The sequence below is a fragment of the Planococcus citri genome, chromosome 3 (assembly GCF_950023065.1).
Source record: "Planococcus citri chromosome 3, ihPlaCitr1.1, whole genome shotgun sequence".
Lineage (NCBI taxonomy): Eukaryota > Metazoa > Arthropoda > Insecta > Hemiptera > Pseudococcidae > Planococcus > Planococcus citri.
This window is the reverse complement of record NC_088679.1, coordinates 58,714,217-58,739,288: the sequence shown is the minus strand read 5'-3', so window position 1 is coordinate 58,739,288 and position 25,072 is coordinate 58,714,217. Positions and strand designations below refer to the sequence as shown.

General features: G+C 35.1%; 1 protein-coding gene across 1 annotated transcript; it reads right to left on the bottom strand.

Moving 5' to 3' along the window:
• Positions 1 to 19,168: 19,168 nt before the first annotated feature.
• Positions 19,169 to 24,171, bottom strand: Ir76b (Ionotropic receptor 76b). The gene is made up of 9 exons (XM_065357246.1): positions 24,078 to 24,171; positions 23,811 to 23,929; positions 23,503 to 23,685; positions 21,206 to 21,364; positions 20,949 to 21,120; positions 20,646 to 20,836; positions 20,463 to 20,565; positions 20,105 to 20,282; positions 19,169 to 19,605 (listed from the first exon to the last, which is right to left on the bottom strand). The coding sequence occupies exons 1-9, from the start codon at positions 24,169 to 24,171 to the stop codon at positions 19,173 to 19,175; spliced, it is 1,632 nt and encodes a 543-aa protein (XP_065213318.1). The 3' UTR covers positions 19,169 to 19,172.
• Positions 24,172 to 25,072: the final 901 nt, after the last annotated feature.

Genomic DNA, 25,072 nt, shown 5'->3' with positions numbered 1-25,072 from the left:
ATAAGGTGAAATTTTTTTATTTGAATATTGATAAACGTTGGAAAATGTATCAAAAAAACGAACATCCAATGGGTATATTTTGAGAGGAATACGTTAACGGTAATGGGTACGCATGACAAACAAATTTATAAATTGCTATTTATCGAATGACCATTTGCATACGCGTGTAATTAATCATTTTTAATATATTTTATTTACATATTTTACAAAGCCAGCCTATCGTAAATGAGCTTTGATATTCTGTAATTTACACCAACGTTCGATTTAAATTGTATTGCAACCAAACTGGTTTCTTTTTTCAAGTACGTACTTACCTACTTGGTTTTTTTTTAGCGAGTTGTTTTTTTTTCGGTACTATTAATGAAAGAGTAACATGCGATTAGATGGATTAAAAGGTTCAAAAGTAAAATAAATTGCGGTTATTTGGAATTAAATTTTTTTAAATGAGCGAACCGTGATACCGAATGATTATCGGGTCTATCTATCTACATACTTATCCCTTAACTACCAATTCTAAATTGCTTCTGATAGCTTTATTTTCACAAGATTGAAACAAATTTCAGATATCAACATTCAACTCCGTGTTTACCATACTCCATACTAATTTTGCAATCAAGTATCTCCCAGTCTTATTGATAGATTTGAAAAAGTCTAACTTTGCCACGTCTTTTTTCTCTCAATTGATTTGTTTGTGATTCAGTCGTTATGAGCAATGATTCATCGATCAGACATTCAGAAAAATTTCAGAGGTCATAAGGACATTCATGGTGATTTTTCCACCGATAATTCACGATAAGAAAGACGAAAACCCATTTGGTGAAATTTGGTGACTCCGGTGACTCCTTGGGGACAGATTCACCAGAAGCCACCAAATGGGTTTTTGTCTTTTTTATGGCGAATTGTGGGTGAAGAAATCACCAGAATATCCACATAGCCCGTCAAATTTTTTTTGAAGGTCTGGTGACTTCTTGGTGAATTCTGATGACTTCTTGCTGACAGATTCACCAGAAGTCACCAAGTGATCCCCAGACATTCTTAAAATGTTCCTAGGGCCATGAGGACATTCTGGTGATTTCTTTGCCATCAATTCGCCAAAAAAAGAGAAAAAGACAAAAACCCACTTGGTGACCTTCTAGTGAATCTGTCACCAAGGAGTCAACCGACATTCAAAACAAATTTGATGGGCCATGAGGATTTTCTGATGATTTCTTTGTCATCAACAATTCGCCATAAAAAAGACAAAAACCCACTTGGTAACTCCTGGTGAATCTGTCACCAAGAAGTGACCAGAAGTCACCAGAATTCATCAAGTAGTCGCCAGACATTCATAAAATGTTTCTAGGGCCACGAGATAGGACATTCTGGCGATTTCTTTGCCAACAATTTGCCATAAGAAAGACAAAAACCCACTTGGTGACTTCTGGCGAATCTGTCACCATCACCAAGAAGTCAGCAGAATTCACCAAGGTGTCACCAGCATTCACCAAGGTGTCACCAGACACTCAAAAAAATGTTCAAGAGTCAGGAAGACATTCTGGTGATTTCTTCACCATCGATTTGTCTCAAGAAAGAAGAAAAACAAATTGGTGACCTCTGGTGAATCTGTCAGCAAGAAGTGACCAGAATTCACCAAGGAGTGACCAGTCAATCAAAAAAAATGTCAAGGGCTCTGAGGACATTCTGGTGGTTGTTTCACCTACAATTCGACATAAAAAGAAAAAAACCCACTTGGTGACTACTGGTGAATCTGTCACCAAGGAGTCACCAGAGTCTCCAGACATTCAAAAACATTTTCTGGGGCCATTGAGGACACTTTGGTGATTTGTTCATCAACAATTCGCCATAAAAAAGACAGAACCCCACTTGGTGACTCCTGGTGAATCTGTCACACAGGAGTCACCAGAAGTCACCAGACATTCAGAAACATTTTCTAGGGCAATTTAGGACATTCTGGTGATTTCTTCATCAACAATTCGCCATAAAAAAGACAAAAACCCACTTGGTGACTCCTGGTGAATCTATCTCCAAGAAGTCACCAGAACTCACCAGAACTCACCAAGTAGTCCCCAGACATTCATAAAATGTTTCTACGGCCATGAGGACATTCTGGTGATTTCTTTGCCAACAATTCGCCATAAAAAGAAAAAAAACCACTTGTTGACTACTGGTGAATCTGTCACCAAGGAGTCACCAGAGTCTCCAGACATTCAGAAAAATTTTCTTGGGCCATTGAGGACACTCTGGTGATTTCTTCTTCAACAATTCACCATAAAAAAGGCAAAACCTTGCTTGGTGACTCCTGGTGAATCTGTCACCAAGGAGTCACTTGAAGTCATCTGATATTCAATGCAAAAACATTTTCTAGGGCAATTGAGGACATTCTGGTGATTTCTTCTTCAGCGATTCGCCATAAAAAAGGCTAAACCCCACTTGGTGACACCTGGTGAATCTGTCACCAAGGAGTAACCAGAAGTCACTAGAAGTCACCAGAATTCACCAAGAAGTACCCAGACATTTAAAAAATTTTCCAGGGCCATGTGGACATTCTGGTGATTTCTTCACCAACAATTCGCCATAAAAATGACATAAACCCACTTGGTGACTCCTGGTGAATCTGTCACCAAGGAGTCACCAGAAGTCACCAGACATTCAGAAACATTTTCTAGGGCCATTGAGGACATTCTGGAGATTTCTTCATCAACAATTCATCATAAAAAAGACAAAACCCCACTTGGTAACTCCTGGTGAATCTGTCACCAAGAAGTGACCAGAAGTCACCAGAATTCATCAAGTAGTCGCCAGACATTCATAAAATGTTTCTAGGGCCACGAGATAGGACATTCTGGCGATTTCTTTGCCAACAATTTGCCATAAGAAAGACAAAAACCCACTTGGTGACTTCTGGCGAATCTGTCACCATCACCAAGAAGTCAGCAGAATTCACCAAGGTGTCACCAGCATTCACCAAGGTGTCACCAGACACTCAAAAAAATGTTCAAGAGTCAGGAAGACATTCTGGTGATTTCTTCACCATCGATTTGTCTCAAGAAAGAAGAAAAACAAATTGGTGACCTCTGGTGAATCTGTCAGCAAGAAGTGACCAGAATTCACCAAGGAGTGACCAGTCAATCAAAAAAAATGTCAAGGGCTCTGAGGACATTCTGGTGGTTGTTTCACCTACAATTCGACATAAAAAGAAAAAAACCCACTTGGTGACTACTGGTGAATCTGTCACCAAGGAGTCACCAGAGTCTCCAGACATTCAAAAACATTTTCTGGGGCCATTGAGGACACTTTGGTGATTTGTTCATCAACAATTCGCCATAAAAAAGACAGAACCCCACTTGGTGACTCCTGGTGAATCTGTCACACAGGAGTCACCAGAAGTCACCAGACATTCAGAAACATTTTCTAGGGCAATTTAGGACATTCTGGTGATTTCTTCATCAACAATTCGCCATAAAAAAGACAAAAACCCACTTGGTGACTCCTGGTGAATCTATCTCCAAGAAGTCACCAGAACTCACCAGAACTCACCAAGTAGTCCCCAGACATTCATAAAATGTTTCTACGGCCATGAGGACATTCTGGTGATTTCTTTGCCAACAATTCGCCATAAAAAGAAAAAAAACCACTTGTTGACTACTGGTGAATCTGTCACCAAGGAGTCACCAGAGTCTCCAGACATTCAGAAAAATTTTCTTGGGCCATTGAGGACACTCTGGTGATTTCTTCTTCAACAATTCACCATAAAAAAGGCAAAACCTTGCTTGGTGACTCCTGGTGAATCTGTCACCAAGGAGTCACTTGAAGTCATCTGATATTCAATGCAAAAACATTTTCTAGGGCAATTGAGGACATTCTGGTGATTTCTTCTTCAGCGATTCGCCATAAAAAAGGCTAAACCCCACTTGGTGACACCTGGTGAATCTGTCACCAAGGAGTAACCAGAAGTCACTAGAAGTCACCAGAATTCACCAAGAAGTACCCAGACATTTAAAAAATTTTCCAGGGCCATGTGGACATTCTGGTGATTTCTTCACCAACAATTCGCCATAAAAATGACAAAAACCCACTTGGTGACTCCTGGTGAATCTGTCACCAAGGAGTCACCAGAAGTCACCAGACATTCAGAAACATTTTCTAGGGCCATTGAGGACATTCTGGAGATTTCTTCATCAACAATTCATCATAAAAAAGACAAAACCCCACTTGGTAACTCCTGGTGAATCTGTCACCAAGGAGTCACCAGAAGTCACCAGAATTCACCAAGAAGTACCCAGAAATTTGAAAAAAATTCAAGGGCTATGTGGACATTCTGGTGATTTCTTCACCAACAATTTGCCATAAAAATGACAAAAACCCACTTGGTGACTTCTGGTGAATCTGTCACCAAGAAGTCTCCATGTGAAAGCATACAAATTTCATTTTTCCTTATGTTTTGGAAAAGCCTAATCAACTTTTTCACCATGAAGCTCAAGAGGTGTTATCAAAAAATCAAAGAACATAAAACATTTTTCTAGTCATTATATTGACAAACATTTTTCAGAATTTCTGTTTTGAGTATGATTTCGAATCATTCTGGGACCTCTTGTGGATTTCTGAAGTCTTCAGTTAGGTTTCAAACCATCACCAATCGACTGAGGAATAAGTCAAAAGAAGTGAACAAATATGAATTTTTCACTCGTTTCAAGAATAACCGTTGAAGAAGATTTTGGATCTGAACCGGAACGGAATTTGTTTGAAAAAATATGTGCCTAAATCAACCGAAAGAATCACAAAGAAGAAAGTCCGAATTATTGGGACTGAATTTCATTTTCAACTTTTTCAGCATTTTTTCAGAGCATTTCTTCAGAAACTTGAAAATCTGGAAATTCGCTGGAGGATTTAGAACAATTCGAAACCATCTCCGATCGATTTGAGAAGTCAAAAATACAGGACAAGCTAAATGTCAGCTCTTCGTGTCAATTTGATCAATTTTTCGTGTTGTAGGTAGGAATTTTTAGGTACCTATTCGAATTATTTGAAAATGTGTTGTTTGCAACATTTTAATTAGGTACCTATATCAAGTAGGTACCGTGGGACTAAAATACCTACATTGAAAATTGACTGATTTCCGATATCCACATGTACATATTAGGTACTACATATAGCCTATACTACCAACTTTAACTAGTGTTAGAGCCTAAAACACAATTCAATTTGCATTTTCGCATTAACAATAGACATGTTGCACGTTTTTTTTCTCTTACTCCGCGCTTAATGAGATAAAGATGTTGTTTAAATTCTCGCACAGCCAGCACATTTATCTTCATTTAAGGCTAAGTAACTAAGATACTTGATATAGATTTACCATTACGAGATTTTAGTCCATAGATTCAGAGATATATTTATGTAGAGAACATCGCACATGGGGAAAGGGATCGGATAAAAATCATTATAAGCCGGTATTGGCGTCTGGCTGGAACGTTGGAAATTAGCATCGTGCAACGGAATTGTCCATCCTACACCATTTCATTAGTACCCCATTATAAAGTTTATACACTAATCGGTGAATATTTACTAATAATCCGTAGGTTAGGTGCCTGGATGCTAGAAGGTATATTAAAGAGAGAACTCAGCAGACCACAGCAGCGCCAAGGCGCGATATTTTTACTACTACAATAAAATCTGTGTACGTTGGAGGAATGTTAAAAGCTTGTACCGCCGCGAGAATTACCTGCCGAATAATTAACACCTTTTAGAATTTTAAAAGTAACATCGCATACAGGAAGCTAGCTTAATAAATACCTAATTCGAGGTTTCTTTGCATTTCTGCTTATACTATAGTACGAGTATGACTGTCGAGCTTTTATTTTTTATTTTTTTTTTTTACTATTTTAAAACGAGGAAAAAATTATTCTATTTCAATCTCTATACAGGTACTTTCGACCTACGATGAGTTAGGGATATGATGATGAATACCTTAAGGAAATTAATAGCGAATGGGTAACGGCATTTGGAAATTTTTATGACGAATATCATTCCGTATATGGCTGCAGAAGAGAGAATTTCAATATGTTGCTTTCTTTTGCTAGCGATATTGCATAGATGCATTATAATTTTCAATGTGCAATTCATGCTGAACCTCACATGTTGAACAATTTGTTTTTTTGAGGCTATCTTTCGCGGATTTAGGAGGAATAGGTATTGAGTGTCAGAGTTGGATGTTCTCATCGACTCCTTAAGAAAGCTAAAATATGGAATCGGTGAGTGAGTTTTGATAATCGATGCTAATTGAATGATTAATTTGAAATTCTTGAAATGCCATTTAAAAATAATTATCAGTTAATGTGGATCGCGAAAAAAATGTGGGAGGATTTTGACCAAACTCGGTGGGGATCTTCATTCTAAGTTGAAAGTCACTCAGAAAAATGAATAGCTCCAGAGATGTCGCTCGAGGGGAAATATGGGCCCTTCAAGAGGAAGCTTTTTCTAAAAAAATCGTGATTTTTTCACTGGCTTTTACTTGGCTTTTTTTGGGGTTGGGGGGGGATGGCCCAGTCCCGAATGAAACGCACTAAAATTGCGAAAAAAAATACCTGTGCAAACGTCAAAACGTGAGATGAAAACGGTACCACTTTACCACTTTGGGAAATTTGCGCAATTAAACTTGCTTCAAGTGAAAAAAAAAACATTGTTTGGGCAATCGGTTGGCGGGCGACGCATGCGCGTGTTCGAATCGTCAACGAATGCCAGAGAATGCCTGCGTTGGCTGATTATGCAGCTCAAACGTCACATATGGTTTCCAATTTTTTTCTCATTTCGAATGATGTATCTACTAATTATTCTCTACTTTGGAAATGTTTCAGTTTACCAACATACTTTTGGTGTTTTGAGAAATTTTCAACTTTTTTTTCAATTTTTTATTTTTATACACCTTATACACCCATAGGTGGTAGGTTGAAAAAACAACATCTTATTACACCCTATTTTCGACATGCCAAATCGATTGAGAACTGTTTCAAACCGTTTTGAGCAATTCTGGAGCCTCGAGCAGATTTTTGAATCTCGAAATTCCCACAAAATTTCACTAAAATGGAGTTGGAAAGCTGAAATTTATTCTGCAAACTAATTTCAATGCACTACGAAGTACTGCAGGCGAATTTCAAGTCGTTTTGGAGCCTCCGGCGACTTTTTGAAAATTCCGGGAGCTTCCATCAGGTTTTTGAAACTTTATATTTTCACAAAATTTCATCAGATGGAGATGGAAAGCTGAAATTTACTCTACACTCCTATTTTAACACCCTCTGAAGACGACTTCAGATCGGTTCAAATAATTTTGGAGCCTCCAGCGACTTTTTGAAAATTACTGGAGTCTCCAGTAGATTTTTGAAACTTGAAATTCCCGCAACATTTTACCAAATGGAGTTGGCGAGCTGAAATTTACTTCGCAAACTAATTTCAATACGATATGAAGTCGACTACATGATAGTTTCAAATGGTTTTAGATGATTTTGAAGCTTCCAGCTTTTTTTTGGAAATTTCAATTTTCCAAAAACCAACATACCTCTCAAAAGGTCGCTGGAGGCTCCAAAACAACTCTAAATCCACCAGCAGACGACTTCGTAGCGTACTGAAATCAGTTTCCAGAATGAATTTTTACTTTCCATCTCCGTTTGATGAAATTTTGTGAAAATTTAAAGTTTCAAAAATCTGCTAAACGACTTGAAATTTCCCTGAAGTTGACTTCGGAGCGTATTGAAAATTAGTTTGCAGAATAAATTTTGGCTATCCAACTCAGCTCCGTTTGATATAATTTTGTGGAAATATAAGTTTCAAAAATCTGCTGGAGGCTCCAGAACTGCTCAAAACGGTTTGAAACAGTTTCCAATCGATTTGGCATGTCGAAAATGGAGTGTATCCAAAATTGCAGCTTTCTTGGTCAATTTGGCAAAATTTGGATTTTTCCCTCATTTTTGGCCTAAATGTGATTTTCAAAAATTCACCAAAAATCGAAAAACGCACTTTAGCACTTGAAATTTTGACAGGTGATAAATTTTTGCTTGATCTTTCGATCTACTTTTATACAATTTGAAAAATTTTGTGCAAGTCCTATGTTTTGGAACGCAAAATCTGTAATTTCGGCTGACCTTTCAATCAAAATGGCCGCCATTTTGTAAGTAGGGCCACTTTTTTTTGAGCACAAGGGCTAGCAATGTTCCTTAGGACTACCCCTTTCAGAAAAAAGTTGTCCCGGAGGATCGATGGGGAGGGGGGTGCAATAGCTCCTTAGGCGGGCTCCCCGATTATTTTAAAACTTGGATTATTCATCATCTTTGTATCTTTGTGACTTATGTATTCGGTCGATTTAAGCCTAATTTTTCAAAATCTGTGCTCGCAAGCTTTCCCTGTGCCAAAAAGGGAGGCGATACCCCCAACCTCTCCGACCTTGGCTACGCCTCTACTGAAAATTACGACCCAATTTTAGGTTATAAATTCTTCAAAAGTGCTCAAAAGAAACTTAATCAAAATTTCGGATTTTTTTATGACAATTTTTTTAAAAACCCCAAACATCATGACCCAATGCTCAATTTTTTTTAGAAAATGCTTAAAAAACATTTTTGTTGAAATACTCAGTTTCAGGTCTTTTTTTGTATTTCCTTCCTTGGGGGGAGGGGGCGCTAAAATGAAGTAGCAAGTCTCCAATTTTCATACCCCCCGCTTCTGTGTGTTGGGAAAGAATCAAGATACCATAAACTATTTTTCCATTGTTGAAAAAAATTTTGAACTTTTTTTGAAGAAAATTTTGATTATAGGTAATGTTCCATAACACTAGGCAACAATTTTTGACCTTTTTTTTGTGTTCGGGTTGAAAATGGGCTTAATCGATAGTTTAGACCCTAAAACAAAAAACAGAGTGGGGATTTTCAATTTGAGTTGTTTTTGTAGTCAGGAGAGATGATCAAAGTTGCAAAAATGGCCGTTTTTGCCCTATTTCACGAGTTTGTGGAGACATCAGTATTATGTTTCAAAAAAAACCAAGGTCATATTCGGATTCTACGCACTTTTTTAAGTAAACAATTTCACCGGATTTTTGATTTTCGTAGTTTCAAGCGCATACGGAAGATTTTTGTTTGTAACATATTTTAAAACTAGGAGCGCGCGACGCTGGCGTTGCTCCACGACGTAATCGTGGCTCGGAACCGTGTTCGCGCGGGCGAGGCTCTCGCTCCAAGTTTTAAAATATGTTACAAACAAAAATCTTCCGTATGCGCTTGAAACTTCGAAAATCAAAAATCCGGTGAAATTGTTTACTTAAAAAAGTGCGTAGAATCCGAATATGACCTTGGTTTTTTTTGAAACATAATACTGATGTCTCCACAAACTCGTGAAATAGGGCAAAAACGGCCATTTTTGCAACTTTGATCATCTCTCCTGACTACAAAAACAACTCAAATTGAAAATCCCCACTCTGTTTTTTGTTTTAGGGTCTAAACTATCGATTAAGCCCATTTTCAACCCGAACACAAATATGCCGTTGCCTAGTGTAATTCAAAAATTTCAATGTGACAACCTTGATGGACTTTGTATTTAAATAATTTTGAACTAGAAAAGAAATTCAAACATTTTTGAAAAAGTTACCAAAATTTTTTTTTCAAATTCTTTTGTTTTTTTAGTTTTTATAGCAATTTTTTGATATTTTCGAACTTTCCTTGTCCCACAAAAAAGCCTTGCTTATTTCAATTTTTATTTCAATTTTTTTCAAGGATAATTATTTTTACCTGATTTGGATTTACACAAAAATTTCAATTTTGAAGTCGCACCCTTTCCATGCAACCCAGAGTAGGTACAAATGAATTTTTAGACATAGAATTAGTCATAAAAGTGACCTTGTGACCTATCAAAATAGGTCAAGTTTTTTGAGAATTATTGAAGAATTTTGAGTCAAAAATTGGGTCACAATAAATGAGATTTTTGAGAAAGGGTTGAAATTTCAGCAGAACATCAAAAATTGCAATTGAAACTTTTTTGAGCGCTTTCAGAGAATGATGAGAGCTGAACTTGGGCCATGATTTTTGAGGTTTCATAAAAAAAAAAATCATAAAATCTATCAAAATGGGTTAAAATTCTGACAAAAAATCAACAGTTTCTGTCTGAATTTCTTTCACGAACTTTTGCAGAGGAATATTAAACCAAAAATTAAGTCCATTTTCCGGATAGGTATCTAGTAGGTAATAAAAAAGTGTCAAATGGGTCATATGATGATAAAGTCCAAAAATGTTTCTATCATTATAGTTACCCCCACCACAAAGCTCTCAATCGCAAAGAAAGCAGAAAAACCCGAACTCGTATTGAAAAACTCTCCATATAGCACAGTGCTTGATCGATTAATCGTTCCAGTCATAGAAGCACATTTCGGTATACAAACATTCCACATATGGAGCATATTCGATAGTATGGCCAAAATTAACGCAATAAATTTCATTCCAGTTGGCCCACACACAACACTACTCGATATAATTCATCGCGGGTAGATTTAAATACTTACCTAATCGTAAATCAAAATAATTTCCATATTAAACTCTACGTATTATAAAAAGAATAATGAAATATCATAGCATATATACTCGCAGCATCTCACACAGATCCTATATACCAACTCAAACGTAATCGGATTTCCTTCCACGTAATACCCATAATGAAGACATTACCGATTACAAAATCTCAATACCTACACGATATCGTGTCCTAATACAAAGTATAAGTATATAAAACACTCGATGATATTTGTAATTTGCTTTTATTATCATAAGACATGAAAATCGAGTAGAAAAATACTCTCTCGAGTTATATCATAGCAAATATCATACATGGAAGATATTTAATAAGACGAAAATCTTATTAAACGCGAGAGTAAAAGCATCATACCTACCAAGAAGATTATAAATCTAGAAACTGTTTCAACTCTTTATGTATGTGCTACCTATTCGAAATCACTGAAGACGATATAAACTCAACTTCCTGTTTCGCGATGAGACAAGACATAAGATGCTGAAAATTAATACGTACTTTTTATCACTTCATTGAGAATAGGAAAACGCGTTAAAGCGGTTACAAGATTTCGTACTCGGTAAAGTAGATGATACACATTATGGTGTTAGTGTTTTTATACCACCACGAGACGAGCTGCTATACCTTTATATCCGGGTTAACAACCCTCTCTTTTGGGTAAAAACGTGTCTAGAGAGGTTATCATTTATCATAACTAATAGCTGGCAATTTTATCCTGACAACTTGCTTCGAATTGACATTATGTAAATAAATTTCTCGCCGCACATATTCACCAATCGGACCTTTTTTTCCTGGCTTACGTATTCTCTCGGTAATAAAAAATACATTCGGAGTGATCCTTCGACGTTTAACAACTTAATTTTAACATATCCCTGTCGTGTGGCAGTTGGAAAAAAACTAGGTTAAAGTATACTACAAACGAAACAATTCAATTGGATAAAAATGATTCGATATTTACCTAGAGTTTGAGACCATCTATGACATTTTTTCGACCACCTATGTCACCCTTCTGTAGATATTCCAGTCACCCCTTTTACCTACTCATACGAATGCGAATCGACCAGTGGTTTTTTTTCATATCCTGAGCTATCCTTGTACGATGGCTCGACACAAAAAGGATCATATTTTTCAACCATATTCCGGTAAATGCATTTAGCAGACTACGTTTTTAAAAACATACCGCAGCTGGCATAATGACCTTTGCACACTTGCACACATCCAACATACGACTTCCTTGTTACCTCACAGCTCTTCGGTGCTGGATGCTGTTGGTCTTGTACCACACGAGTCAAACAGTTTATTTCATATTAGGTACGTTAATGAATAAGCCATGTTGTGTGTTTGCTCGTATTATCATTATTCGTGTGTAGGGTAGGATACAAATACCTTTATGGTACAACAACATGTTGCTCGATGTCTGCTTTATTTTAAAATTTTCTCCAACTGTAATTAACCTAGCTCGCCATTCGAACGAGTCATTTCACCAACGCCATAAACTTTTCACTTCCTTTGATGATTGTCAAACACGAATTCGCTATAGACGAAATTTCCTATAGCGAAAATAATTAAACTGCGTGATATGAAATTTACTACGATAGTGAATCAGCAACCTTAGTGTACAGACAGGTAGTCACCTAAATTCTACGAAGTTGTAGATAGATACACGTTTTCCTTAAAATTAAATAACGGAGAGCTCTTTCCGGCTGTTTCTTTCGTTTGATGCGAGTCAAAAGCTATACCTTTGTAAATGGAAAACTGCTGAATAATATTGGAAAAAGCAAATGATGAAATTCCATAGACGATGGACCTCTATATTATGGGTTCACGTACGTATTTATTATGTGTTATAATTTTATATGTTTAGAAGTTATATGCGGACACAAGGGATTCCCTTCACTCCTGAAAAATCACTTACTTGTATTTTTTGTTCCATCCAGAGCACGCTCGTGAGTTGTGACCTCCTCAGGCATCTCTTTAACCTTTTGGAGGTTCTCTAGGTTTCCATATTGGGGAAACCAATTGCTTTGAAGATTGTATGGGAAACCCTGATCAATCGACCACATCAAAAAAAAGTTGAGCTTTCAAAAAAAAATCATTTTGGAAAATGAAAGTTTTGAAAAAGCTTAAACCCTTCATTTCCAACAAAACAAATGAATATAAGTAAATTGGAAATTTTTAGAGTTTTTGTGTGAAGTGCGAAAAAACTCTATTGTAATCACTTTTCTTCTTCAGATCAACACATAGCCAATCAGCAAACAGTATTTTTGATAAGCCAATCAACGATTAGTGTTTATGAATGCTTAGCAATATTATTTTGGCTCCAAATTTGAAAAAGTAACCAGCAGTTGTTTACTTTTGGAATGATTAGAAATTTTAGCACATATTATATTCATCAGAAATTTCTACGCAATTTTTAAATGAAAATATATTTATGAAATTTTCAGTTTATATAGCCAATCAACAAACAGTATTTTGACATAACGATAATCAGCAATTACTGTTCATAAAAATCAAATTTGGGACTGATTTGTAATTTAATTTTTATTAATTTCTTTTATTGATGTAGGAGCGATCTTATTTAGTTGAATGTTTTAATTTACGAGAAATTTATTTGACTTCATTTTAATAAAAGTAGCGAGTCTATAGGTACATTCTACTTCATAAATTAGGTACTTACCTGTAAAAAAGATCAAGAAATGAAAAATCAGCTCCCAGTTGATATTTAAAAGCAAACTTAGCAACCAATGCAACCATCAATTAACCAATATGGTGAAAGCAAATGCAAAAACTATCTTGCAATCAGCGAACAGCTGCAGATGGCTTGTTTCAAAATAGGTATATAATTCAACAACATGACCCGATCTGTTCAATGTCAATTTAAAACGTGTTTTTTTTGCCATTGAGGCAATTTTAACACAAATTAGGGGGGGATTTATGATAGAGCTCTTCGCTGATTGGCTGGAGTTTTGCCATTTTACTTTGACATTTGTTCACTTTCTGTCAGTGGCAAAATAAATTGACACCAGCGCAAATTGGGAAGTAAAAAACATTAGTCATAAAAGCACTTTCTTATAACATTTTTAAAAAATGAATAAGAAAAAAAAATCGGTTATCTGAGATTTTATCACGGGAAGCAAAAAATAGAAACTTTGTGAAAGAAATGCATTTGTCTACAAAATGAAGAAAACAAAAATGCAGGCCCCAAAGAGAGGACATTTGGTTTTGAGGTCTGTGTGACATGCTCTTCCAGCGAGAAAAATTCCAGCTCGATTGAGTTGTTGACGAATTTGTAAAGGTTCCCAAAATTAATGTTTTGAGGTGAGAAGTGTGTTTTTAGTGTGCGTAGCACACTATTGGTTTCGTTCCGAAAGTTGAAAAATTCTTTGGCTCGAATGTTCTCTTAGAGGAATGGGCCGATTTTTTTGAATCTTTCGTAGGTAGGTGAGGCATAACTTGAGGGAGGGAATGTCGTAATTATAATTGCAATTACTCAATTAGCTTCTTGAGTAATTGCAATTAATTACGAAAATTTGTACCAAAAAAAGAATAAAAAAGGGAAAAGGGCCATATCAAAAGGGAAGCCGACAAAAGTGAAGCCGACTTTAAATTTTCAAAATTGAACAATGAGAAAGGTATCAAAAGGGAAGCCGACATCGGTTTTAAAATGAAACACTGCAGGGGTCCTAAAATATTCTTATCTACAGTGTTATCTTTCCCATTGTTCAATTTTAGACTAGACGCCGAAAGCAGGTGGTTACCCTTTCGGAATCAAAACCCACCAGTCATTTGTGAAACACCTGCAGGTGTTTCATTTACACACATAGATGCTGAAAGCAGGTGGTTACCCTTTCAGAATCAAAACCTCCAGTCATTTGTGATTTTGCTGTGCTCCCAAGAGGTTCTCTCACTCTCTCAGTACTGCAGTGCTTATGCTTTCCTGATATATCGCGTTGTGCTCCGGAGCTTTCAGAATAGCATAGCATAGTGTATTCGGAATCGCGTTGTGCTTTTTCTTTCAAAATCGTGTTGTGCTTTTTTTTGAAATCGCGTTGTGCTTTTTGTTCAAAATCGAGTTTTTTTTGAAAATCACGTTGTGCTTTTTTTTCAAATTTCGCGTTGCGCTTCTTTTTTAAAATCGCGTTGTGCTTTTTTTTCAAAATCGAGTTGTTTTTTTTAAAAATCACGTTGTGCTTTTTTTTCAAAGTTCACGTTGCGCTTCTTTTTTAAAATCACGTTGTGCTTCTTTTTTAAAATCGCGTTGTGCTTTTTTTTAAAAATTGTGTGGTGCTTTTTTTTTCGAAATCTAGTGCTTTTCAATTCCTAACATTTGCATTGTGTTTTTTTTTGAAGTTCGCGTTGTGCTTCTTTTTCTGAAATTGCATGGTGCTTTTTTTCGAAAACGCGTTGTGCTTTTTTTCTAAAATTCGCGTTGTTTTTTTATTTCAAAGTTCGCGTTGTGCTTTTTTTTCAAAATCGCGTTGTGCTTTTTTTTCGAAATTGTGTGGTGTTTTTTTTCGAAATCGCGTTGTGATTCTTTTTGAAGTTCACGTTGTGCTTTTTTTTCAAAATCGCGTTGTGCTTTTTTTTTTAAATCTCGTGTTTTTTTTTCAAAATCGCGTTATGCTTTTTTTCCAGAATGGTGTGGTGCTTTTTTTCAAAATTTTGTTGTGCCTTGATTTTTGAAGTTCGCGTTGTGCTTTTTTTTCAAAGTTTGCGTTGCGCTTATTCTTAAAAATCACATTGTGCTTTTTTTCCAAAATTTGCGTTGTGCTTTTTTTTCAAAATCGCGTTGTGCTTTTTTTTAAAATCTCGTTGTGCTTTTTTTTCAAAATCGCGTTATGCTTTTTTTCCAAAATGGTGTGGTGCTTTTTTTCAAAATTTTGTTGTGCCTTTTTTTTGAAGTTCGCGGTGTGCTTTTTTTTCAAAGTTCGCGTTGCGCTTTTTTTAAAAACCACGTTGTGCTTTTTTTCTAAAATTCGCATTGTGCTTTTTTTTTCAAAATCGCGTTGTGCTTTTTTTTAAAATCTCGTGCTTTTTTTTCAAAATTGCGTTATGCTTTTTTTCCAAAATGGTGTGGTGCTTTTTTTCAAAATTTTGTTGTGCCTTTTTTTTGAAGTTCGCGTTGTGCTTTTTTTTCAAAGTTTGCGTTGGGCTTTTTTTTTAAAAATCACAACTGTGCTTTTTTTCCAAAATTCCCGTTGTGCTTTTTAAAAAAAAAATCGCGTTGTGCTTTTTTTCTAAAATTTGCGTTGTGCTTTTTTTCCTAAAATTCGCGTTGTGTTCTTTTTTTTTGAAGTTCACGTTGTGCTTTTTTTATAAAATCGCGTTGTGCTTTTTTTAAAAAAAATCTTGTTGTGCTTTTTTTTCAAAATCGCGTTAGGCTTTTTTTCCAGAATGGTGTGGTGCTTTTTTTCAAAATTTTGTTGTGCCTTGATTTTTGAAGTTCGCGTTGTGCTTTTTTTTCAAAGTTTGCGTTGCGCTTATTCTTAAAAATCACATTGTGCTTTTTTTCCAAAATTTGCGTTGTGCTTTTTTTTCAAAATCGTGTTGTGCTTTTTTTTAAAATCTCATTGTGCTTTTTTTTCAAAATCGCGTTATGCTTTTTTTCCAAAATGGTGTGGTGCTTTTTTTCAAAATTTTGTTGTGCCTTTTTTTTGAAGTTCGCGGTGTGCTTTTTTTTCAAAGTTCGCGTTGCGCTTTTTTTAAAAACCACCTTGTGCTTTTTTTCTAAAATTCGCATTGTGCTTTTTTTTCAAAATCGCGTTGTGCTTTTTTTTAAAATCTCGTGCTTTTTTTTCAAAATTGCGTTATGTTTTTTTTCCAAAATGGTGTGGTGCTTTTTTTCAAAATTTTGTTGTGCCTTTTTTTTGAAGTTGGCGTTGTGCTTTTTTTTCATAGTTCACGTTGCGCTTTTTTTTAAAATCACATGCTTTTTTTCCAAAATTTGCGTTGGTTTTTTTTTTTTTAAATCGCGTTGTGCTTTTTTTCTAAAATTCGCGTTGTGCTTTTTTTCCTAAAATTCGCGTTGTTTTTTTTTTTGAAGTTCGCGTCGTGCTTTTTTTTAAAAATCGCGTTGTGCTTCTTTTTCTGAAATTGCGTGGTGCTTTTTTTCGAAATCGCGTTGTGTTTTTTTTTAAAATTCGCGTTTTTTGATTTCAAAGTTCGCGTTGTGCTTTTTTTTCAAAATCGCGTTGTGCGTTTTTTTTTTTCAAAATCGCGCTGTGCTTTTTTTCCAAAATTTGCTTTGTGCTTTTTTTTCAAAGTTCGCGTTGTGCTTTTTAAAATGAAAATCGCGTTTTTTTTTTTTTGAAATCGCATTGTGTTTTTTTCCAACGTTCAAGTTGTTTTTTTTTCAACGTTCACATTGTGCTTTTTTTCTGAAATTGTATTGTACTTTTTTTTCTGAAATAGCGTTGTGCTTTTTTTCCAAAATCCGCATTGTGCTTTTTTTTAAAAGTTGGCCTTGTGCTTTTTTCAGAATTCAAGTTGAGCTTTTTTTCAAAGTTCGCATTGTGCTTTTTTTTCACTAAAATTCGCGTTGTGCCTTTTTTTTCAAAATCGTGTTGTGCTTTTTTATCGAAGTCCTCATTGTGCTTTTTTTTTTGAAGTTCACATTGTGCTTTTTTTCCGAAATTGTGTTGTGCTTTTTTTTCAAAATCGCATTGTGCTTTTTTTTGAAATCGCGTTGTGCTTTTTTTCAAAGTTCGCTTTTTTTTCAAAATCGTGTTGTGCTTTTTTCCGAAATTGTGTTGTGCTTTTTTTCCAAAATTGTGTGGTGCTTTTTTTTCAAAATCGCGTTCAAAATCGCGTTGTGCTTTTTTTTTGAAGTTCGCGTTCTGTTTTTTTTTTTCAACATTTGCGTTGTGCTTTTTTTTCCGAAGTCGCGTTGTGCTTTTTTTCAAAATTGGCCTTGTGCTTTTTTGAGAATTCGCGTTGATCTTTTTTCAAAGTTTGCACTGTGCTTTTTTTCAAAATTGCGTTGTGCTTTTTTTCAAAATTGTGTTGTGCTTTTTTTTCGAAATCGCGTTGTGCTTTTTTTAAACTAAAATTCGCGTTGTGCCTTTTTTCAAAATCGCGTTGTGCTTTTTTTCCAAAATCGCATTGTGCTTTTTTTTAAATCATCATTGCGTTCTGCTTTCAAAATCCCAATTGCTTTTTTCCAAAGTTGCTTTGTGCTTTTTTTGAAAATTGTATTGTGCTTTTTTTCTCCAAATCACGTTGTGCGTTTTTTTTAAAATCATGATTGCGTTCTGCTTTCAAAATCCCAATCGCTTTTTTTCAAAGTTGCATTGTGCTTTTTTTGAAAATCGTGATGTGCTTTTTTTTCATAATCGTATTGTGATTTTTTTTAAAATCATGATTGCGTTCTGCTTTCAAAATTCCAATCGTTTTTTTTAAAAAGTTGCGTTATGCTTTTTTTTTCAAAATCGTATTTTGATTTTTTTCGGAATCTTGTTCTATTTTTGAAATTTGCGTTGTGATTTTTTTCTAAATCGCATTGTGCTTATTATTTTGAAGTCGCATTGTGCTTTTTTCGAAGTTGCGCCTTTTTTTGAAATTTTGTTATGCTTCTTTTCCAAAATTGCGTTGCGCTTTCCAAACTAAAGAAGCTACGCACACTGTTACAGCTGCGCTTGGCGCAGCTGTCTAGTTTTTTATTTAAATTGAACATTTTTCAAATTTTGATAATTAGTATTTTTTTTAAAGTTCCATCTAGAAAAGGAACAGGGTATAAGTTTTTGAAAATAATTTGTATTTTGATTAGTAGAAAAAAATGTAAGTATATTTGTGACGTGGAGTCTATTTTTTTGGTTTCAAAATTTTAGAATTGAAATAATAGGTAGGTACATAGGTTTTTTTACATTTTAATTTTTGAAAGAAAATAAAATAGCAAACAGGTCTGAGCGAAGTGAGGACAAAAGATTGGAAAAATTCATGTTCAGAAAAAGTGAGAAGTGTATTTTTTGGGTTTAAATATTTTTTGAAGCTGAATAATAAGTTTCTAGAAAGTCGAATTTGAAAAAAAAAAAATAGTGAGGACAGCTACATAATTAGGTTTTTGAAAGTTTATAATTCTGGAATTAAATAATTAGATATAGGTGGGATTTTTTTTTCAGAATAAGTGAATTTATTCACTGTTCACAATTCACATTTTAGAAAGTAGAAATAAGTATAGAATAGAGAGGGCCAAATTTTTTGAAAATGTAAAGTTCAAGTTCCGAAAGAGTCAGCAAACTGCAAATCAGTATCTTTGCATTAGTCTTTTCCCTGATCTGAAGTCTGGATTCGAGAGTGAGGGATTCTGGAGTCTCTCAGCTCTGCATCTGCACGTCACTCTCTCTTCTCATGAAATGAAGGGGAAAAAGGTAGAATGATTCCAATTGAAACCTTTCTTCAAAAAAAAATTATTCAATTTCCATATTCACAGCCTGTATTGTATATTTATTTTACATTAGGTACCCAATGGTATAACATACATTTTTATAAATATTCTCGAATTCCCAATCTTATGAAGATGGATGCAACCATAATGACTGTGACTCGCACAAAATAGGCTAAATTCTATAACATTGAACAAAGTATGTAGGTATGAGCCTAGGTATACCTACACAAACATCTTAGTACTTGAGTCTATTTACTAAGAATGCTGACAACCCTCTGGCTGGAACCATTTTGAAATTATTGTCAGTTGAATTTTTCAAAGTAATGTAATCTCGACCATTTACATACGTCGGAGTACCTTCTTTCAGAATAGCGGAAATATTATTTCGTTTCAAACAATCTAATCTGTACGAAGTAATTGATTTCTTTGTTTTACTTTGCTTATTAGCTGTTATTTCGCGATTTTTCAACCTATTTCCTATTATCTCGATACAAAATATGCTAAGAGCAATGCAAAATCCAGTGATAATTATTTCATAAGTGGTGTATAAATCTGAAACCCGTAGCTGGCGTTCTTTACTGCCTAAATTTAATGGACATATGTCTGCTTCTGGTAGAGTGGCCGTCAGCAAATGCCTAATAATTCCTGATTCCACGTATGATAACATGCTGTAAAAATGTTACCTATTAAATTTTCTTCGTTATTTGTTATCACCTTAGGGTGGGTCGCCAAAAAAAAGTTAGTAGATTCTGACCAAATTCCACAGAGACATATTATTGAGTTGAAAGTTGATCAGAAAAAATTTTACCTCTGGAAGTGCTCCTGGAGGGGAAATTTGGGTCCTCAAAAAGGAGGTATATCCCACAAGGAATCGTGTTTTTTTGCTCCTGTCGCTACCCACCTGCTTTGGGAAAAAGTGCTCATTTCTCCCCTTCAGAGGCACTTCTGGAGCTAACATTTTTTCTGAGTACACTTCAACTCAAAATGAAGGTCTCTGTTGAACTTGATCAAAATCCTCCAATTTGTTTTTCGATCCACCCTACTTTAAGTAAGTAGGTAGGTACCTGCGTATCGAATGCATCTACATTATATTTATGTATGAAATGCAGTACATAGAATATGGTAGGCATATATGAATGAATGCAATAGGTATTAGCATTTACTTACTCTGAGTTGAAAAGGTGAGGCAAAATGCTATGCTTTGGAAAAGCAAATGATAACGATCTAGTCAAATATGGTCTGGTGGTTAAAACATATTTACAATGCTCTTTATCAATTTCCATTTCGCGTTCAAGCCCAAGCATAAACGAATTTAGCCAGTTTCGTTCGTGTAGTAACAGCACACCTGCAATTTTTAAAAGCAGAATTTGAATTAAATTGTGCAGAGATGATCAAGTTGATTGATTCGGAAATTGAGGGTTGATGGTTAATAGGTGTTCAATTTTAAACATTTTCAGGTAATTCAATAATTCTATCACGAAGACACATGTGCTTTAATGAAGCCAAAAAAATTCTAATTTAATACCTTCGGCAATTAAAGACTTGATTCTCAAATGATCTGGATTGTTGATGAACCTTCCTCTTCCTTGTCTCCATGATTGTCTCAGCACAGATAAATCGTTATCTTGCTGAAATTTAAATCAGGTTGGTACATGGGACATGGATAAATTATAATTTTGGAAAAATTTCAGCTATCAATTTTTATCACCTTTACTGAATATTCAATCGCATCTCCTTCGAGCGCAACCCATCTGTAGTCTGGTTTTGCTATATCTTCCACACTATGGATCGGTAATGTGAAACGAGATAAGGTTAAAAATGCCGTCAAATTGGCAGTATAAAACGATGTTAAAATCATTATAAATATCCACCATGTGGCAAACATAATTCTGGTAGAGTCTAAATCCAAACAAATGATTAAATTACATCGATTTTGTGTAATTATTTTTTGGATAGATACCTACTCATAGAATTTCACTTAATTGTTAGAATGATTTCTTTCAGCACCTACCATTGATGGGTGATAAAGACGATCCTTGTTTCATCAAAGCTCCATACACGAACCATATGCACGAAGCCAGGGGATAAACTCTGGAGCCATCGCAAAGTTTGGAACGCAGTTTCATTATACAATGAATTATGGGACCAACTATTATTAACGATGCTAAAATTAATAACCAAACCTGGAAATAAAGAATAATTCAAGTTGATACCGTAGTTCTTTCGTCGAGTCAATGGCATGCCGAATTTTGTCATTTCAATTGTTACCTCATATTCGAATGGAGCAAGTAAACCAGAACCTGTGGCCGATTCTTTAGGTCTTCTCATCATTACAACGTATTCAAAATGACTCAATTCAACACTCCATTGAATTTCATGTTCTAATCCCGGAAGAACTGGTATGAAGGCAGCAATCATGTCTACATCCTATGATGAAAACATTTGGTCAAAATTGAAAAAAAAATCATCAACACTACTCGAGGAAAATTGAATAGGTAAGGTTAGGTCAGGAAAAACACAAACAAATGTAGGTTACCTACCCTAGTTCGAAAGGTCAAGATTTACCTTCATACAAACACAAAGCAGGAAAAAAATGAACAAAGCACTAGACATCACAAATGCAATAGAAAAGGCGGCACGCTTTTTTATTAACATCAATCAAATTGGTAAAATCAATTAAGTTTTACGGTCGCTTTCAAATTCATTTGCTAAGCGACGATGCAACTTAAATCTATTTGTCCGGCATATGGCAATAAAAATAATTGTACCCCCTCCCCTCCCCCCTCCAATCCTGTGGGGCAACTTTTTCTTTGTGGGAGACTTTCTGAGGAACATTTTAAAGGAACAACCCCTCCCTCAAACCTGAATTTACTAAGAAAATAGCGGCCATTTTGATTGGCAGGTCAGCTTAAATCGCAGATTTTGCTTTTCAGACTCGCTCAAAATTTTTTGAACCGGACAAAGCTAGATTGAAATAGCATGCAAAAATTTCAAGGGCTAAACTACTTTTTTCGATTTTTGATGGATTTTTAAAAATCAAATTTAGGTCAAAAATGAAAAAAAAATCAAAATTTTATCAAATTGACCTAGAAAGCTGAAATTTAGGATAATGCCCTATTTTCCTCCTGCCAAATCGATTGGAAACGGTTTAAAATAGTTTTAAGCAGTTTTGGAGCCTTCGTCAGATTTTTGACAATTGGAATTTCCACCTAATTTTATCAAATGAACTTGGAACGCTGAAATTCACTCCACATAAAATAATTTCAATACTTTATGAGGTCGACTGCAGGTGGGCTCAAGTCATTTTAGAGCCTATACAGCAATTTTCAAAGAATTTCTGGAGCCTCCAGAAGATTTTTAACGCTCAGAATTTCCACAAAATTTCATCAAATGAAGTTGGAAAGACGAAAACCAACTTCAATACACTATGAAGTTGACTGTAAGTGTAGGTAGTTTTAAGTTGTTTTGAAAGCTTCCAGCTATACCTATTGAAAATTCCAGTTTTCCGAAAAACTCCATAAAACTGTCCAAATCGTCTTAAGCACGCGTGCTTGGGATTGGTATACTTATTTGTTAATAACCTACATGACCGATAACGTAGACATAATTTTTTTCAAAATCAATGTACATATATTCCAGTTCGAAAAATTTACACTTCCGCCTCCGTTGGAGGTAAAAAGATAAAATTCAATTTGGGCTCTATTTTTGACATTATTTCGAGTCGATTTTAGGTAATTTCGATTCGTTTTGTAGTCTCCAGCAGCTTTTTAATAGATATTTCAAATTTTCAAAAAATACCACAAAATCTGCCCGAATTAACTTTAGCCGTTAGCACGTAATGTGCGGACTAAATTTTGGTTTTCCAACCCATTTGGTAAAATTTTGTAGTAATTTTAAGCATTGAAAATTTACTGGAGGCTCCAGTAATTTCTAAAAAGTCGCTGGAGACTAAAAATAACTTAAAATCCACCTGTAGTCGACTGGAGAGAATTTTGGCTTTCCAACTTCGTTTGATGGAATTTTGTGAAAATTTCCAATTTCAAAACTCTGCTGGCGGTTCCAGAACAGTTCGAAACTGTTTGAAACCGTTCCCAATCAATTTGGCAGGTGAAAAACAGGGTGTATCCCAAATTTCGGTTTTCCAGATCAATTTAGGAAAATTTTGATTTTTTTCTCATTTTTGGCCAAAATTTGATTTTCAAAAATTCACCAAAAATCGAAAAGTGCACTTCAGCACTTAAAATTTTGGAAAGTGATAAGCTTTTGCATGCTCTTTCCATTTTGCTTCGTCCGGTTTAAAATGTGCAATTCTTGTGTGAAAAGCAAAATTTACGATTTCAGCTGACCATGCTAATCAAAATGGCTGCCAGTTTGTTGGTAAGACCAACTTTTTTTAGAAAGTTTGCTTTCAATTGTTCCTTATAGAATGCCCTCTTCAAGAAGAAAGTTGTGCCAGAGGATGGGGTGGGGACGAGGGGGTGCAATTATTCCTATTGCCATATGCCAGCCAATTACTGATTTGACAATTTTGTAAATACCTATCTAAGTATGTTTCTAGTACCTACCCCTTGTGTCAGCATATTTAGTATGCTTCCTTTTTCATTTATCAACGTTTTGCGAGTGGGTAAGGATATTTCATAAGTGAATCCAAATTTTCTACTAAGAGTGTCTAAAATTTCAAATGCAATTCCTTTACCGATTAACGTTTCATTTTTTCCATGAACGACCCAGCTCATTGGTGGTCTATCCTAGATTTATTCAAACCAAAAAAAATAAATAAAAACAATTGTGGTAAAAAACTGGAATTATTCAAAGTAGAATCGAAGGTGCTTTTAAGTAATATTAGTGCATAGATGGGAATTTTAGAAATTACTGGTAACGTTGCAACTTTCAACTTTTTTCCATCTAAAATTTTCCTTTTAATTTCTTCTACAGTTCGTAGTTCACAGTAGAATGTACCATTATCTCGTTGTATCATCTGTTTTTCTGGAACTATAATTCGAATTTTGAAGCATTTAAAAACAGGCAGAGGTGAAAATAACGTTGGTTATATTAAATGGATATTTGTCGAAGTTTTAAAATGCACAACCAAACATAATGTAGGTAAATGAAAAAGGAAAATTTTTCTTATATCACTTACCCCATTTCCAAGGTGGCGGTTCCGTGACAGTATCATTGGTAGGAGGATAATTAGTACACAGACCAAGTAACAGGCTATGAATAAACTTGCTCATCTTTGCAGATTTTCATCAAAAAATACCAAATTTCGACAAAAATTCGACGTAATTCGCGGAGAAATTCGCGCATCGATATTATTATTTTTTTTCAAATCACAATTTTCAACCCTAACATTTATTCTTAATGAACGTTACATTATGAAGTGTCCAGTGAAAAGGGTTCGTCAATAATGTGACAAAGCTTTCAACGAAAAGTGTTCAACTTACGATTATTATTTAGCGCAAACGTCGAGCATTTCGGCAAACAACTTTTATTATTCAAGTACATATTTTGAAAACCTTGACCATTAAATATTTACTAGTATATCTCTGTGCTAAGGTAAGTATTTTTCCTTGTAATATTTTCTCATTTGAATCCGTTTATCGGCCGAGGTAAAATGTTCCTATTTTTTAAAATTGGTAGATTTTTCACAACATGTATCTCGTGTTGTTTTTCCAGGTAGGGAGGTAGGTAGGTAGGTACCTATGTTTGCAAATAGCAAAATCTTTTCACCTTTTATAGTCTGGTGGTTAGATATGCTTGTTTACGTAGATACGTATTTCGATGCATAGGCAGTCCTACAGATAGGTAAATTTCTTATTTTAATGGCAGACCACTGACTGATGGCAACGTACCTACGAATAAAACGCATACGGACATTTGAAATCTTACTCTATGTACCATAAATGTTTATTCACGGTTAAGAAAGTAAAACACATACAACAATACCGCTATCATTTCGTACATGAATCGCGCCTATGTTAAATTCTCCGGCCATATGTGCTGGGAAAAATCACTTGACATTGAATAGCGAATAGATTAAGAATACAATACCTACCAACAATACTTTCTAGCCATTGAAATGATCAAAGATTCATCGCGCTTTATTTAGTATTTGTGCGCGTCTATACATATTAT